General features: G+C 38.4%; 2 protein-coding genes across 3 annotated transcripts in view; one reads left to right on the top strand and one right to left on the bottom strand.

Moving 5' to 3' along the window:
- SLC25A21 (solute carrier family 25 member 21) overlaps positions 1–4,138 on the bottom strand; it is a 483,415-nt gene extending 479,277 nt beyond the window's left edge. For both annotated transcript variants that reach the window (XM_034992345.1, XM_034992344.1), the window contains exon 1: positions 4,047–4,138. In XM_034992345.1, coding sequence (XP_034848236.1) covers positions 4,047–4,116 — 70 coding nt within the window. In that variant the 5' untranslated portion in view covers positions 4,117–4,138. The remainder of the gene's footprint in view (positions 1–4,046) is intronic.
- Positions 4,139–4,169: 31 nt separating this feature from the next.
- The window catches only part of MIPOL1 (mirror-image polydactyly 1), a 321,775-nt gene continuing 309,932 nt past the window's right edge, over positions 4,170–16,012 (top strand). Inside the window, exon 1 of the mRNA XM_034992339.1 lies at positions 4,170–4,222. The gene's annotated coding sequence lies outside the window, so the exon portion shown is untranslated. The remainder of the gene's footprint in view (positions 4,223–16,012) is intronic.

The following is a 16,012-nucleotide window of genomic DNA, read 5'->3' as shown; positions in this document are numbered from 1 at the left end:
ATGTTCAACATTACTCGGCATCAGAGAAATTCAAATCAAAACCACAATGAGATACCAACTCAAACCAGTCAGATTGGCTAAAATTAACAAGTCAGGAAATCACAGATGTTGGGGAGGATATGGAGAACAGCGAACCCTCCTACACTGTTGGTGGGAATGCAAGCTGGTACAACCACTCTGGAAAACAGATGGAGGTTTCTCAAAAAGTTGAAAATAGAGCTACCCTAGGATCCAGCAATTGTACTACTGGGTATTTACCCCACAGATACAAATGCAGTGATCCGAAGGGGCACCTGCACCCTAATGTTTATAGCATCAATGTCCACAATAGCCAAACTATGGAAAGAGCCCAGATGTCCATCAACAGAAGAATGAATAAAGAAGATGTGGTGTGTGTGTATATATGTATATTATATATGTATATATTATATATACATTATATATATATAATGGAATATTACACGACCATCAAAAAATGAAAGGGTGTGATATGATGGCCCCTTCTCATTCACATCCTTATCCCTCCTGCAGTGTTTGGCTTTGCTGATCTTCCTAAAGCTCTCATCATTGGCTTCTATTCTTTCATGTGAATCTTGTGATTACCTGAAGCTGAAAATACAGACTAGAAGCCCACTCTGTAAAACTTCAATTCATACTGACTTGTCTTGAGCATAGCTTTTATCATATAAAACAAAGTTGCCACTGGTAACAATAACTATATATTAGCTATAGCTACAAGCTCAAGGCCAGTCTTCAGATGTATATTGATCAAGCAACTGTCAGTGCGTCAATCTCTTTGGTCTTTTAAATACAAACATCACAAACCATATTTTAATGAAAGACAGACCTATTCTCATTATGGAAGACATCTACTGGCCATCTCATGACGTGTCTGGCTTCTCTGGAAAATAAATCTCCATTGAAGTCCCCATGCCCAATGCTGCCCCACTCACACATCCACATGGGCAGTGGCTACAACTGATTGATGGCAGAAGTGGGCCCCTGTCCAAAATTGGGTTATCTTGAGTCTTTCCCATGATTTTACTCAAGAACTGAAAAAAAAAAAGGAAGTCAGTCTCTCACTGTCTCTACAAAACAGAAGTCAAGAGCATGTAAATTCAAGAGCTGTTAGGAACCACACTCCATCACGTGGACGGAAGAGCAGCAAACAGCAGTCAATTGTAAGCAAAAAGACTGATGAAAGCACCAGAAGGGCACAGGGAAATACCTCCACAGCCTGGCACGCTGACAACCTTGCACATCTCCATATAACCCTATAGGTAGGGCTAGGCCACAGTCTGAGCCGAGTCTTGGCAGAATGCCCTGTGATTTCCTCTGCCCTAAGGGAAGATAAGCAGACTGGTGAGGAAGCGCTGAGAGGCGGTTTCTCCCGTTATCTCATGGAAGACTGCCATAGGCCATTTCTCATCTATCTCCCTAGTTTCAGTTGAACACAAGACTTTCCACCTCACTTCCACTTAGGGAAAGCTGCAGCCTTCAGTGTATGTGGTTCTGAAGTGTCTCCTCACCAGCAGAGTGACCCACAGCTCATACCGTGTATCATCTGGCCTCTTCAGTTTGGTGTCCTCCGTGGAATAAGGGACACAGGGAACTGACACCATAATGACTTGCTTTTCCTGTCTTTATAAGTAATTAGCTGTCTGAATCCATTTGGGCATGTTTACTCGTTACCAGGCAAATCTACGGAAGTATGGCAAGCTGTCCTAACAACTGTATTAGGATTACCTGTGACTCTATTATTAACCACCACCCTGCTGCCTTGGAAATGCTTAACCATTTCACAAAGTGAGGAAGGGTAAGAGATGGCAAGAGTTCACTTCCTGAGTTCCCCTCAGTGCTTGAGCTCCTGATTCCAGTCTCCTCCAGGAAGGTATCAAGACCTTGAATTCCACGAGAAACCCTGGTATTTCTCCAATAAACCTCCCCAGCTTTTTTTTTTTCCCCTTAAGAAAGCCAGAATGTATTTTTAACCTTTACCTTCCAAAGGTCATATACACACAGAGGGTGTTGCATTTGATGACATTATCAGTAGTCAGAACTCCAGCACTAGAGATTCAAATGCATTTTCTATATTTATTAAAATTCTACCTTTCTTGTATATTAATTTCTTTTTGGCCCTTGACCTAGTATATGTAATATGATTAGTCTGTGTTTATTAAAGTCCAATAAATATAAAATTTTATGAAAATGTTATTGCCCAAGTGGAAGAAAACATGACTGTTTTTCTATACTATGATGAAAGTATAAATTATTCTCATCATTTATCAATAATTCCATGGTACTAACTATATAAATCAACATTATGTTTAATTTACCTTAGAAATATACTAATTTTCATTCACATTAGTTACATGATGGAATCACACATGATATTTGTGCCAAATATTTATCATCCAACAAAACAGTGTAAGTACGATTATAGTTTGATCTACTCTTAACATCCCTTGAATTTAGCTGTGTCTAGCATAGAGTATGATCATCTAAGCCAATTACAGATGCTTCTGAATCATTAGTCATAGGTTAGGATGTTCACCAATTAGCCTTATTCTCCTATTGGGACAGCTAAGTTTTCTTTGATCAGGGTCATGGATTCTGAATCAACTGATCAGGACAGCTAGTAGAGTCTTGGACATTGTGAAACTGGCCAAAATGGTGAGTAAATTGGTGAAAATTCATCATCACTACTGAGAAACAACTAAAAAAGTAGACAGTGGGGCTACTAACATCATAATTATGGATGGACAAAACACAATCACATATAAAAGATGAATACCTTGATTGCCATATCAATGAAGTATCATCTTTAGGAAAGTATACAGACTGTAACTGATACATCTGGCAGTATGTGCAACTCCTGAGAGGCAAGTAGTTCATGACATACTGATAACTAGTCAATTTATAATAGGCCTTTATATAAAGTCCAAGTTTGTTTGAAAATTAATTTTACTAGTCGATGTTAAACATTAGACATCTAGTCACTCTCTCTCTCTTTTTTAAAGATCTTATTTATTTATTTAACAGGGCGAGAGAGTACAAGCAAGGAGAGCAGTAGGGGAGGGAGAAGCAGGGTCCCCGCTGAGTAAGGAGCCGGATGCGGGACTCGATCCTGGGATTATGACATGAGCTGAAGGCAGACGCTTAACCATCTGAGCCACCCAGGCGCCCCTAATCACTCTCTTAATATGATTTACTAGAGTTGCCACAGTATAACTTATTAAGAGACTATTTACATTTATAAAAATGTTTTATGGTGATGAGTGAATTACAGTAATTATAAATTTAAAATAAAAATGCATCAGTTATGAAAAATTTTCAATTAACTCATAATTTATGTTTTAAAATATCTTTAACACACATTCACACAACATAACCTCGTGGGTTAGTAACTTTCTCTAGCCACACTTAGTAACTATTTCCACGATTAGTTCTAACAAATTTTTTCTGAAGGTTTTTTCCCCACAGCATAACTCTCCACAAATCAACGTGAGCCGATTATACCAAATGTGTTTATACGTGTTAACATATGCATTTAATTTTAGTATGCGTATGTAAGGCACGAATAGCCCCAAGCAAGCACAGCCTGCGTGGAGAAGACCTGCGGAATCCCGATGTACTTTAATGAGGGAGGCAGGACTTACGTGAGACCTGAATTACCCAGAAGGCTACAACTGAGAGCAACACTAAGTCTGGGCAGAAACTGGATCGTTTCAAGTACGAAACCAGCGAGGCATAAAGGCCTCGTCCAAGTTGCAGGCCTTGGGGCTGCCTCGCTCGCTTTCCAGGCAAGGGACACGGGAGGCGGGGCACCCGGGAGCGGCGGCCACTTGACCTGGGGCACCCGCGTCCGCCGCCCGCTCCCGGCCTCCTTTGCTCTCGCACTCGGCGGGCTCGGGCGCTGCGTTTGCAGCGCGCAGTTCAGAGGAGAAACTTCGAGCGGGAGACTCGTCTGAGGAAAGTTTTCGGGACACGCGAAAGGGAAGGGAAAAGCGACTGGCCCGCGGCGGGGCGGGGCGGGGCGGCCTTACCAGCGGAACCACCGGCCAGGATCTGGCGAGAAGCCTCTTTCGCGAAGCCGGCGTCGGGCTTGGCGGACATCTTCGCAAGCCGGGCACGACGGAGTGGGCCGAGAAGAGTAGGCGAGCTCGCCGGCCTCAGTGCGGACCTGTAGAAATTCCCCTGATCGAGAGCGGGCCGGCGCTGGGTAGGTCCTTGCGCCGAGTGGCTCCCTGTAAGGCGGCAATCCGGCCACTGCTCGGAGGTGGCGGCTCAGAGCGCAGACTCGCTGCGTGCTCTCCGGCGGCTCCGAACCTGCCCGCTGCGCCCCTGCAAGGGCTCTCTGTCGCCCCTGCTAGGCCCCGTGGGCTCCAGGAAGGACCCCGGCGGAGAGAAGACTCGCGGATGGGGTTGGGTTGGCCGCCCGCGGCGGGTCGGGTTTGGTCCCCTAGATTGGCGCCCTGCGCTTCTCTATCAGGAGCCTCCTGCAGTTTGTCAGGCTGGAAGCGCTGCCTCTGATAACGCTTGCAAAGAAGCGAGCCTGGCCTAGCGGCGGGGCTGGGGCGACCCTTGCCCGCCCGGCAAGCCCGCGCTCCCGCAGGTGCTAGAGGCCGGATGGGTGAACACGTTCCTTGGAGTTAGCGGCCCTGCAGTTGTGGGCTGTAGAGACCCAAGTCAGAGCAAATCCAATTTACAGTTAGTTACCTTACAACTGAGGGAATGTAGTCCTTTACAAACTGGCTTAAGGGACTTCATCACACTTGAGTTTTATTTACTGGAAGACCGAAAGAAGGAAGAGGCCTTGTTACAAAGAAGTCTCTTCAGTACTCCGCGTCAGTGTTTCTCAAAGTCTGAGCTTAAGATCGAGCAACATGTGAGTTTGTAAGAAAGGCAAATTAATGGCCCTATCCCTGTCTACTGAATCAGAATCTCTGAAACCTGTGTTTGAGTAAGTTCTCCAGTGCTTGTTAAGAACGTTAAAGTTTGTGAAGCACAGAGCTAAATAATCAAGGAATATTAAGGAACTATCCGGATATTCTTTCTATAAAAACTTCCCATTATTCGTACCAGCCCTTTAGGATATTCGGCAAAATGCAATGATTTATACTATTTTTAAACCACAAGTTACAAATGCTATGTAGAAGAGAGACACAATATTACGAAATTTTAGAAAAATACCTGCAACACCCCTAACAGGTAGGAGATGATACCAGTAAAAGGTAGAATGAGAGGATTGGAACCCCTATTGTCATGTTATTTCTTAAACATTGTATTTAATACTAAATATATTCAGTTTGAACCATATAGAATTGCTAATTTTGAAAACCAAAAACTGTTGAATATCAGGAATGTAATAAAACTTAAAAAATGTTTTCCAATTAAATGTGCAAGATACAATAATTACTTTCATATTTTGTTTTTATTTCTGAGGCTGAGCTATTAAAAGCTGTTAATGATATGGGCAAATTGTTGAAAGTAAGGAATTGGGTAGACTTGCTGCTTATGGATCAGATATGCAAAAATAAATTTTCTCATATTTGATTAAATATTTGACTAAAATTACTAAGTTTGGAATGTTTACCCAGAAATAGTTTTCAGAAATTTTTGCTGTTTAAAGTAAAAGCTTTTGAGGAATGTTTCAGTCTTTTACTAATTAAATTTGAGGTCTTGAGTGCAATATAGAATCACTTATTCAACAAGCTTTAAGAACCTATTATATTCTGAGCACTAAAATCAGAATTTCAGAGCTCATAGAAAACATTTCCCTTGTTTTCCAATGAGGAAACTGAGTTTCCCAGGATCACACCATGAGTTAATAACATTGCTGGGATTTGATTCCAGGATTCCCTCTTCTAATTGCAATGGGATTGTGGATTTAAATATTAGCCACTGGCCAAACTACGTTCTGTCACACAGAAACCTAAAATAATTAAATGCCCCCCCCAATTAATGTCATTCATTCACATATGTAAGTGGAGAATTTTTTTAAGGTTAAAAAAAAAAGTCACAACTATTGAACCCCAAGGCATACACTGAACCAAATTCTACATTCATTCATTGAAAGCTTCCCTATGTGCTGGCAATGTAACACTTAAAATCCCTGATAGAGCGTATAATCTAATGAAGGAAATCCCACCATATTGCAATATAAGTAAAATTTTGTCTTCCTTAGATTATTTCAGGAAATACAATAATACTCCCAGGTCAAGATTTAAAGATAACTTTTTTTTTTTTCTCCCCCAGTCAGATCAGTGTAAAGATAGATGTTTAACCAATTCTATGAGTACCTTAATCTCTGAATATCTTATCCTGAGGAGGTGGGTGCAGATTTGTGGCTCACTAAGACCTCAGCCTCTCAACACCTGTAAATTCAGTGAGAAGACCTCCTAGACATAGTTTCAAATATCATTAGAAAATTGCTACCAATTTTTTTTTTTTTTTTAACTTGACAGAGAGAGACACAGTGAGAGAGGGAACACAAGTAGGAGGAGTGGGAGAGGGAGAAGCAGGCCTCCTGCCGAGCAGGGAGCCCGATGCGGGGCTCGATCCCAGGACCCTGGGATCATGACCTGAGCCGAAGGCAGACACTTAAGGACTGAGCCACCCAGGCGCCCAAATTGCTACCAATTTTTAACGTCTTTGGGCTAGAACCGATTTTTTTGAGTTAAAAAAAAAAAAAAAACAAAGCCTGATATCACATGTAAACTAGTCCTATACCTCTAGAATAGTTGAGGATATAGGGTCTAGGTATAAGAATATTCTGAAGCTTGGGAGTCAGCCAGTATCGATCCAGAGTCAGCAAATACCCAGTGCTGAGAGCTCTGATTATGGGATATATCCCTTATCTGTAGCCGAATTTGCCTGTGGCCAGTATTGGAGTGCTGCAAGGTTTAGCTCTGAGGAAAAAAGAAAAAAAAAAAAATGTAAAATTTATTTGACCTACTATTTCAGATACCCTAGACTTAATCCATCACAATTACTCTATTATTATTTTATGTAATGCTGTAATGTCCTGATATTAGAGCAAAACTGCTGAAGTATCAAGCTTATATTTTTATTTTATTTTTTAAAGATTTATTTATTTATTCATTTGAAAGAAAGAGACCCCCACATGCGGAAGGAGAGCTGGGGGGTGGGTGTGGAAAGGGAGAGAGATTCTTAAGCAGACTCCCCGCTGAGCATGGAGCCCAACGCAGGGCTGGATCTTACCACCCTGAGATCATAACCTGAGCCGAAACCAAGAATTGGATGTTTAACCAACTGTACCACCCAGGCACCCCCAAGCTTATATTTTTACATTATTGATTATTTACCTAATATTGGTTGAGAACAACATAATTAAAGTATCGATTTATCTATCAAGTTGCAGAATGGCTAGAAACTAAACTGCCAGGAGCCTTAAAATCCTCACTGAACTTAAATATCTGACAATTCGTTCAGTTTTTTTTTTTTTGGAATAAAGTTTTGTAGTGGGTCATTAGATCAGCTACTGTTCGAGACCAAAATAATAGTGGCTTAAATAAGATAGAAATTTGTTTCCCTCTTACACAAGCCCAGTTGTAAGCCATGAATAAGGTTCCAGCCAGCAGACAGAGGAGAAAGATAAGGGTAAAGAAAGCCCTATAAATTACATAGATCTCATTGGTCAGAACTTGGCCATAAGGGGTACAAGGGAAATTGGAAAGGGTAGTATTTTGCTGTGTGTCAGTGAGTCTAGGAAAAAAACAAAAACAAACATTATGGAAAAAGGGGAGAACATATTGGGAAACAATCAGCAGTATCTGACACTTTGGAGAAAAGTTTAGGAATGAAGAGCTATATTTTAAAATGACAGTATGTGCTCATTTTGAAAAATTTTGTTTTCCTCAAATTTAAAGTTTACTTCATCAGTGTCTAACTAGAAAATACAGTAAAACCCTGTGGTACTTGTACTATGACTGGACCCACATTTTAAGATACCATTCATTGAAAGATACATAGCCACTGTGGGCCCATAGATTCTTTTATTTAGGTGTCAAAACACGGACACACAAATGCAGAATTTGGCACATGTGGAATCCATCCATGGAATAGGATGAAAAGTTGGAAAGAGAGGTTTATGGACACAAGATTAAGATATCTTGATGGATAGAAGAGATTATAACTCTTGAACTATTCAAAAGATCTATTCCATAATATTCTTTTACAGAAGTATTAGAAGTATTGAAGAAATGCTATTTGCAAGTGAAAGGTTTTAAATTTGTGGGTCTGATTATCACTGTTCTAAGCTCACAATAGCTTATAACTTACAAACACCAAGGTATCATGTTATTTTTTAGGACAGATCTTAGGTTCTGGTGCATTAGATTTTCCCATCATCTAACAGAGCATTTCTAAATTCCAAGGGATTTTACTGGACGGTATGAACAAAATAATTACTTGGGAAACTTTTTTCAATATTTTATTGTGATGTAATAGAAACAACACTTAGAGGTTATTTATATAACAGACTTCTGTTATTTGGGACATAGCTGGGAACCTAGAAGTTAAGGCCTCTAAGCAGTCAACATGCAGAAATCTATGCACTTTGCCCCCAGGAGCTTTGCAAGCCTTCACTTAGAACTAGTTTTAGACCCAATTCTAAAAAGGTTGGTAGGGTGGATGTCTAATATCTTGGTTCACAGCAGATTAGAAAGACAAAATTAAAAGAGAATTGGGAAGGGGGAAATGAGGGAGATTCTAGAAAAGTGAAGAGCAACCTGTAACTTTCCAGCCATATTCAGCCTGCCTAGTAAATTGGAATAATGACAACCTTCATTTAACTCTTATTTATAACCCATTATCTCATTCACAAATCCCTATGACAGAAATATTATCCTCATCTTATACTGGCAAGTTAAGTAACTTGTCTGAAGTCACACTAAGTATTTAACTGAGGTATTATTTGAACCTAAGTATGTTTAATTTAGGAGGCCTCTTTCTGAATCACTATGTTGTTATTATGTTCTAATTTTAATTTTAGCTTTTCTACCCATACAAAAAAAATGAAAATGTAAAATTATTCAGAGTAAGTAGCTTGTAGTATCCTTGACTTTGGTAAACAATTGGTAAGCTGGATCAGGAATTTTATATATCTGAAGTTAGAAAAGCACTAACTTCAATGTCACAAATTGCATATGTGACAATGGTGTGAATTTTCTGTTTATTAAGTCAGGGTATCTCAACGATGGCACCATTAACATTTTGGGCCAGATAATTCTTTGTTGTGGGAGGCTGTCCTGTGCATCCCTAACCTGTACCCGTTAGCTGCCAGTAGCAACTCCATCCCCAGTTATGACAACCAGAAATGTCTCCAGACATTGCTAAATGTTCCCTTCAGGGCAAAAATGTCCTTAGTGGAGAATCACTGGTTTAAGTAGAAGAGCTCCTATAAGTGAAGCCTATTTTAACTTTTTAGAATCATAGGATGACAAACCTGGAAGACTAATCGATTCCTTATTTGACAGTTTAGGAGACTGAGGTGAGAAAGGCAGACGGAGAGAGAGAATCTTAAGCAGGCTCTACACGGGGCTTGATCCTACAACCCTGAGATCATGACCTGAGTTGAAATCAAGAGTCGGACATTTAACGGACGGAGCAACCCAGGCGCCCCAGCAGTGGCTGTACTATTTTATATACCCAAAGAAATGTAAAGCCTTCCTACTTCTCCACATTTCTCCCAAACTTATTTTCTTTTTTTTTTTTTTTAATTATAGCCATCCTAGTCTGTGTGAGGAGGTGATACCACATTGCGGCTTTAATTTGCATTTCCTCAATGACCAATGAAGTTGGCTATCTTTTTCACATGCTTATTGGCCATTCGTATATCTTCTTTGGAGAAATATCTATTCCAGTCTATTTCTTATTTTTATTGGGTTCTCTTTGTTATTGTATTGTAAGAGTTCTTTATATGTTCTGGATATTAAACTCTTATCAGATATATGATTTGCCAATGTTTCTCCCATTCTGTGAGTTGTCTTTACTTTCTTGATAATGTCCTTTGATGCACAAAAATTTTTAATTTTGATGAAATCCAATTTATCTATTTGTTCTTTTGTTGTTTATGCTTTTGGTGTCAAACTAAGAATCCACTGCCAAATTCAACGTAATAAAGTTTAATCTGATATTTTCTTGTAATAGTTTTATAGTTTTAACTATTTAGGTTGTTGGTCAATTCTGAATTATATTTGTACGGTCATACCACTGAGATATTGTGGGTTCATTTCCAGACCAACACAATAAAGCAAATGTCACAATAAAGTCAAATGAATTTTTTCGGTTACCCAGTGCATATAAAAGTTATGTTTACATTATACTGTACTCTATTAAATGTGCAATAGCATTATGTCTAAAATAAACGATGTATATGCATTCATTGAAAAATACTTTATTGCTAAAAATGCTAACCATCATCTACGCTTTCAGCAAGTTATAATCTTTTTGTTGGTGGAGGGTTCTGCCTCAGTGTTAATGGCTGCTGACTGATCAGGGCAGTGGTTGCTGAAGATTGGGTGGCTGTGGCAATTTCTTAAAATAAGACAATGACATTTGCCACATCCATTGACTCTTCCTTTCACAAATGATTTCTCTGTAGCATGCAAAGTTCTTTGATAGCATTTTACCCACAGAAGATCTTCTTTCAGGATTGGAGTGAATCTTCTCAAACCCTGCTAAGTTTGTGTCATATCCTAAATCCTTTGTTTTCATTTCAGTAATCCTCACAGCATCTTCATTAGGAGTAGACTCCATCTCAAGAAGCCACTTTTTTTATCTGTAAGAAGTAACTCATCTGTTAAAGTTTGATCTGAGATTGCAGTAAGTCAGTCACATCTTAAGGCTCCCCTTCGAATTCTAGGTTTCTTGCTATTTCCACCACATCTATAGTTACTTCCCCCACTGAGGTCTTAAATCCTTCAAAGTCGTCATTGAGAGTTGGAATCAACTTCTTCCAAGCTCCTGTTAATATTGATATTTTGACCTCTTCCCATGAATCACAAATATTCTTAATGACATCTAGAATGGTGAATCTTTTCCAAAAGTTTTTTTTTTTTTTTTTAAGATTTTATTTATTTATTTGACAGAGAGAGAGCACAAGTAGGCAGAGCGGGAGGGAGAGGGATAAGCAGGCTCTCCACTGAGCAGGGAGCCTGATGTGGGACTCGATCCCAGGACCCCCTGGGATCATGACCTGCACCGAAGGCAGATGCTTAACCGACTGAGCCACCCAGGTGCCCCTCCAACAGGTTTTCAATTTACTTTTCCCAGATGCATCAAAAGAATCACTACCTATGGCTGCTATGGCCTTATAAAATATATTTCTTAAATAATAAGACTTGAAAGTCAAAAATACTTCTTGATCTGTGGATTACAGAATGGATGTTGTGTTAGGCATGAAACTACATTAACCTCACTGAACATCTCCATTAGAGCTCTCAGGCGACCAGGTGCATTGTCAATGAGCAGTAATATTTTGAAAGAAACTTTTTTCTGAGCAGTAGTTCTCAACAGTGGGCTTAAAATATTCAGTAAACCATGTTATAAACAGACACATATCATCCAGGTTTTGTTGTTACATTTCTAGAGCACAGCCAGAGTAGATTTAGCATAATTCTTAAGGGCTCTATGAACTTTAGAATGGTAAGTGAGCATTGGCTTCAACTTAATGTCACCAGCTGCATTAGACCCTAATAAAAGAGCCTGTTCTTTGAAGCTTTTGAAGTCAGGCATTGACTTCTATCTATGAAAATTCTAGATGGCATCTTCTTCCAATAGGCTATTTCATCCACATTGAAAATCTGTTGCTTAGTGTAGCCACCTTCATTAATTAGCTAAATCTTCTGGATATCTTGCTGCTTCACCTTGCACTTTTGTTATGGAGATGCCTTCTTTTCTTATACTCAAGCTTTCCTTCTGCAGCTTCCTCACCCCTCTCAGCCTTGATAGAACTGAAGGGAGTTAGGGCCTTGTTCTGGATTAGGTTTTGGCTTAAGGGAATGTTTTGTCTGATTTGATCTTCTTTCCAGGCCATTAAAGTTTTTTCCATTTCAGCGATAAGACTGCTTTGCTTTCTTGTTCATGTGTTCACTGGAGTAGAACTTTTCATTTCTTTCAAGAATTTTTCCTTTGTATTCACAACTTGGCTGTTTGGCTCTAGAGGCCTAGCTTTCAGCTTATGTTGGCTTTTCAACATGCCTTCCTCACTAAGCTTAATCAGTTCCAGCTTTTGATATAAAGTGAGACACATGTGACTCTTCCTTTCACTTGAACACTTAGAGGACATTGTAGAGTTATTAATTGGTGTAATTTCAATATTGTTATGTCTCAGGAAATAGGGAGGCTTAGGGAGAGGGGTAGAGATGGAAGAATGACTGGTTAGTCGACTAGTTAGAACATATACAACATTTATTGGTTACATTTGTTGTTTTATATGGGTATGGTTCATGGTGCCGCCCAAATAATTACAATGGTAACATCAAAGATCACTGATCACAGATCTGAATAACAAATAATGAAAAAGTTGAAATATTGCAGAATTACCAAAATGTGACAGAGACACAAAGTGAGCAAATGCTGTTGGAAAAATGGCACTGATAGACTTACTTGATGTAGAGTTGCCACAAATCTTCAATTTGTAAAAAACACACTATCTGTGAAATGCAGTAAAGCAAAGTGCAACAAAATGAAGTATGCCTGCATTTGGCATGAAGTAGGCATCCAAATTCATTTGCGTAAGGTTATCCAGATATCCCAGCACCATCTGTTAAAGAGAGAGACTATTTTTTTCTCCATTGAATGGTCTTGGTATCCTCGTAAAAAATCAACTGGCCATAGATATTTGGGTTTCTTTCTGGGCCTTCTATTCTTTTCATTGGTCTATATGTCTATCCTTATGTTTGTACCTCACTATTTTGGTTAATGTAGCTTTGTAGTAAGTTTTGAAATCAGAAAACGTGCATCCTCCAGCTTTTCCTTTTTCAATATTGTCTTGACTATTTGAGGCTCCCTGTAATTCCATATGAACTTGTGGATTAGTTTATCCATTAATGCAAGAAAGACCATTGGAATTTTTATAGGGATTGCAATGAATCTGTAGATCACTTTTGAGAGTAGTGCATTTTAGTTGTGTGGTCTTTTAATCTGTGAACTGAGAATACCTTTCCATTTAATTAGGTCTTTCATTTCTTTCAGCATTGTTTTTATAGTTTTTAGTGTACACGTCTTTCACCTCCTTGATTAATTACTTGTATTTTATTCTTTTGGATGTTGTAGTAAAGTAATTGTTTTTTTATTTCCTTTTTAGATTATTCATTGCTGGTGTATAGAAACAATTGATTTTTGTATATTGATCTGTGACTTGCAACTCTGTTGAATTCATGTATTAATTTTTTGGTGGATTCTTTGGGATATTCTCTATGTAGAATCACGCCATTTGCAAATAGGGATAGTTTTACATCTTCCCTTCCAATTTGGATGCCTTTATTTCTTTTTCTTGCATAATTGCTCTCTAGGATTTCCATACAATGCTGAATAGCAGTGATGATATTAGGCATCTTTGTCTTGTTCTTGACCTTAGAGGGAAAGCTTTCAGTCTTTTATCATTGAATGTTATATGTGGATTTTTCGTGAATTTTTTTTATCATGTCAAGGGAGTTCCCTTCTATTCCTGTTTTGCTGAGTATTTTATCATAAAAGGAAGTTGAATTTTGTCAAGTGCTTTTTCTACAATCTGTTGAGATGGTCATGTGGGTATGTTTCCTTTGTTGTTAATATGATGTGTTACATGGATTATGTTGAACCACCCTTGTATTTCTGGGATAAATCCCACTTTATTCATGGTATTTAATCCTTTTTAAATTTATTTATTTATTTATTTATTTATTTATTTATTTATTTATTTATTTATTTATTAATTAGAGAGAGAGACAGAGAAAAAAGGAGCCTGAGTAGGGGCAGGGGAAGGAGCAGAGGGAGGGAGAGAGAGAATCTCAAGTAGACTCTCAAGTAGGGTCAGAGCCTGCCACTGGGCCTGATCCCACCCCGAGATCACAACCTGAGCCGAAATCTAGAGGACGCCCAAGACTGAGCCATCCAGGTGCCCCGGTGTTTAATCCTTTTAATGTGCTTTTCTATTTCTTCTAGAGTAAGTTTTGGTTAAAGTGTGTGTTTCAGGAATGTGTCCATTTCATCTCATTATTTGTTGGCATAACATCTCGTATAATTCTTTTAATTTCTCTAAGGTCACTAGTAATGTCCCCACTTTTACTTCTAATTTTATTTACATCTTCATTTTTTTAATTGATCTAATTAAAGTTAGGAGAATTTTTCAAATATTCATGTCTCTCTGCTATAATCTTTATGATTTCCTTCCTTCTGCTGGTTTGGGGTTTAGTTTGCTCTTTTTCTACTTCCTTAAGGTATAAAGTTAAGTTGTTGATTTGAGAAGTCTTCTTTTTTAATATAATCATCTACAGCTGTGAATTTCCCTCTTAGCACTGCTTTCACTCCATTCCATTACTTTTGGTATGTTGTGTTTTCATGTTCATGTTTCTCAAGGTGTTGTTATGGGTTGAATTATGTCCCCACAAAAAAAGATGCAAAGTCTAACCCCCAATACCTCAGAATAAGACATTATTTGGAAATAGGGTCTTTACAGAAAAATTATAATGAGGTCATTAGGGTGAGTCTAATCCAATATGATTATATCCTTATAAAATAGGGGAAATTTAGATACAGAGACAGACATGCACAGAAGACTATATGAAGAGACATGAAAATGCCACTTGATTATTATGGTCTATAGCATGTTTTGAAATCAGGAACTGTAAAGCCTCCACTTTGTTCTTTCTCAAGTTTGCTTTCGCTATCAGGGTCTTTTGTGGTTCCATATGAATTTTAGGATTTTCTTTTTCTGCAAAAAATGCCATTGGGATTTTGATAGGGATTGCATTGAATCTGTAGATTGCTTTGGGTAGTATAGATATTTTAACAATTTGTCTTCCAACTCACAAACAGTATCTTCTTTTAGCAATGTTTTATAGGTTTCAGTGTAAAAGTTACCTCTCAGTTTATTGCTAAGCCTTTCATCCTTTTATCCTTATTGATGATAAATGGATTTTCTTAATTTCCTTTTCAGATTGGTTATTGTTAGTGTACAGAAACACAATTGATTTATATATATATGTAAAATCTTGTTCTGTTTCTCTAGAGAACCCTGACTAAATGCACATGGCATCCTCAGGTACTTGTAAGCAAAATTTTTATTCATTATTTTATTTCCAGAACTGGTTGTGGAGTACCTGGCACATTGCAAGAGGCTTAAGATATTTGTGGACTTGAAAGCATTCATGATCAGACATTCTTTTGCTCTCTGTACAGAAAGAGGAGAGTTCATTTTCTTTTCCCTCTCATCCCTAGCCAAATTTCTGCAAAAGCCCAACTTATAGGCCTAGACATCTTTGATAATTAGTTTGAGAACAGGAAAGAAGGCTCTAATTGGTCTCTTTCATTTCCTAAAGACTGGCAACTGTTAGCAGGACAAAGAATAAAGAAATGTATATATGAGTGACTGTGGTGTGGAAAAGATTTGGGGAAAAATTAGCTATTGAGGTCTGAAACAGGAAAAGAACATTAGTTACTTCAGGTAAGTTAGAGGATGGACTGGGGAGAAAAGGCCTAATGTTTGAACTTACTGAATACCAAAGGTGGAAGAAAAAACAAGTTACTGAAGGGAAAGAAAACACGGAGTTTTCTTTTTACCCAGGAGTCTTTTAGCACCCACATGAGCTTTAAAAAATACTAGGGTTAATGTACCTTTACCTAGAGAAAAATAGTATAATTACTTTCTCTAAATTTAACCAATGAATCCATTATTTGGTTTGATATTTCTCAATGTTGTGGTCACTCTCCCCCCTGGTTTCTTCTTACTCCTTAGCTAGGAAAAGCAACTTTCTTTCCTTTCTTTTGCACATAATTTGAGTTG

This window comes from Mirounga leonina, unplaced genomic scaffold (assembly GCF_011800145.1).
Source record: "Mirounga leonina isolate KUSES-001 unplaced genomic scaffold, KU_Mleo_1.0 Mir_82, whole genome shotgun sequence".
NCBI classification, from domain to species: Eukaryota; Metazoa; Chordata; class Mammalia; order Carnivora; family Phocidae; genus Mirounga; species Mirounga leonina.
The sequence above is the reverse complement of the archived record's forward strand: the minus strand, read 5'-3'. Positions and strand labels throughout refer to the sequence as shown.